The sequence below is a fragment of the Myotis davidii genome, unplaced genomic scaffold (assembly GCF_000327345.1).
Source record: "Myotis davidii unplaced genomic scaffold, ASM32734v1 scaffold887, whole genome shotgun sequence".
NCBI lineage: Eukaryota > Metazoa > Chordata > Mammalia > Chiroptera > Vespertilionidae > Myotis > Myotis davidii.
The window spans coordinates 58574-60397 of NW_006299307.1; the positions used below are offsets into that span (position 1 = coordinate 58574).

General features: G+C 41.5%; 1 protein-coding gene across 1 annotated transcript in view; it reads right to left on the minus strand.

Moving 5' to 3' along the window:
• Window positions 1-3: 3 nt before the first annotated feature.
• LOC107184843 (zinc finger protein 211-like) overlaps window positions 4-1824 on the minus strand; it is a gene marked incomplete at its 3' end in the record, with an annotated part of 8839 nt that continues 7018 nt past the window's right edge. The window contains exon 2 of the mRNA XM_015571195.1: window positions 4-533. Within this exon, the coding sequence (XP_015426681.1) occupies window positions 4-533 (530 nt within the window). The remainder of the gene's footprint in view (window positions 534-1824) is intronic.

Sequence of the window (1824 nt, forward strand, 5' to 3'; positions counted from 1 at the left end):
GTTTTCTCCAGTGTGAACTGTCTGATGATGACGATGAAGATTACTACTGCCAATGTCTTCCTCAAATTCCTTTCTGGTGTAAAACCTTTTTCTCCTTTGAAATGCTAATCCACCCTTTGAAATATCATTTGGCCTGTCCCTGGTCTGAGAAGCCTTAAGATGAAGATGTCCTGACCAGGTAAGTGTGCCCTGCCCAACCTCCCTACAGGTGAAATAATTCTGGTAAACATTGAAATTGCAGATGTTTGAAAGTGACATCTTGCCCACACCTCTAATCAACATGTTCTCTCTCACATGCTGCTGCTGAGATTTTGCACTGAAATAAAATTGTTTTGCACATGCCCCACACCTCAACACTATCTGTCCCTGCAGCTCAGTCAAGTGGAAAATGTTTCCCCAAACTAGTCCACAACTCTCACAGGGGTGGCTCTTCTTGGAAGACAAGGCTAACTTGGGATTCCTTGCCTGTGACACTCTTACAGAATCGTTCTGTTCAGTGGGTTCCTCCACATTCTCTGTTCCACAGCAACAACCTTAACAAAAGGAAACGCTGGTGAAATACATGTTGACCTTATGAAAACAGAATATCTTTACTACAAATGTTTATCTGTCATGACTAGGCATGATTTCATAGAATAATTTTCAGACAAGTGAGTTGGACTCTAAGAAATAGCTGTTATACATTACTTGGCCCCAAAGATTAGTCAATGGTGAAAATCTCATCAAGGCAGGGACAGAAACAGAGAATGGGAAACATAGAAGAGAAGAAGGCTCTGCTCACTGATCCTCTACAGACGGCTTCTTTTAGGACCGTTCATTCTGGGAAACTGAGTCTGGGTAGGAGAATTTGAATGTGCTCAAACTCACAAAGAACTATTGTATTGGAGCACAAGATGTTCAAGGTCAACACAATAATATATGTGTACTCTAAAGCTCTGCAGGCATAGACTAAGGTGGGTTCGCCATAAAGAGAGAACTGTGAAAGAGGTAGAGGGGCAATGTTTAGAGAAGTTAAAGTTATCTGTGCACTTGGAATCGGGTAGAAATGAACACTATTACAACAGAGGAGTTGGCAAAGTGTCAACAATAAGCAAGTACAAGTAGAATTGGGTGAGGAATGGGTCATGGCAACAAAATACATTTGAACAAAATGGGTTCCTAGTTATGACTTTCACAAAGCTCTGTTGTCAAAACTCTTCCAACAGGCCTTCACCAAGGCAAGACCACCTCTGGGTCCACCCTGTCATTCATCAGGTCGTGTTTCTTCTGTGATGCACAAATGATTCTCTCCCATGAATCCCAATTGTTTCAGCATATGGGATTCAGATGATATAAATCCAAAAGAAAAAAACAAAGAGATGCATGGTGAGCATTGTGGAAGAACTACAAAGTGCAACAGTAATCACAGGAAAGGAAATCTATGTTAGTGACATCAGCAAGATGGCAGATACATGATAATCCTTTCCACTCACAGAACAAGTAGACAGCTATCCAGGAATAAAAACCACTACAAGGGGTTAACAGTACAATGAAACCCTGGCCGGTTTTGCTCAATGCTTGGAGCGCAGACGGAAGGGTAGAGGATTGATTCCTTGTCAAGGTCACACACATCGGTGGAGGTTAGCTCCTGCCCCATCAAGTGGGTGCGAGAGGCAACTAGTCATTATGTCTCCCTCATATCAATGTTCCCCAATCTTTCCCTGTTCACTCCTTTTCACTCTCCCTGAAAAGCAGCTGAGGACAAAAGAGTGAGGATTAAAAAGAGTGCAATTAACACTAACAGGAATTCAATAGAGAAAAAAAAAAAAAAAAAAAAAAAAAAAA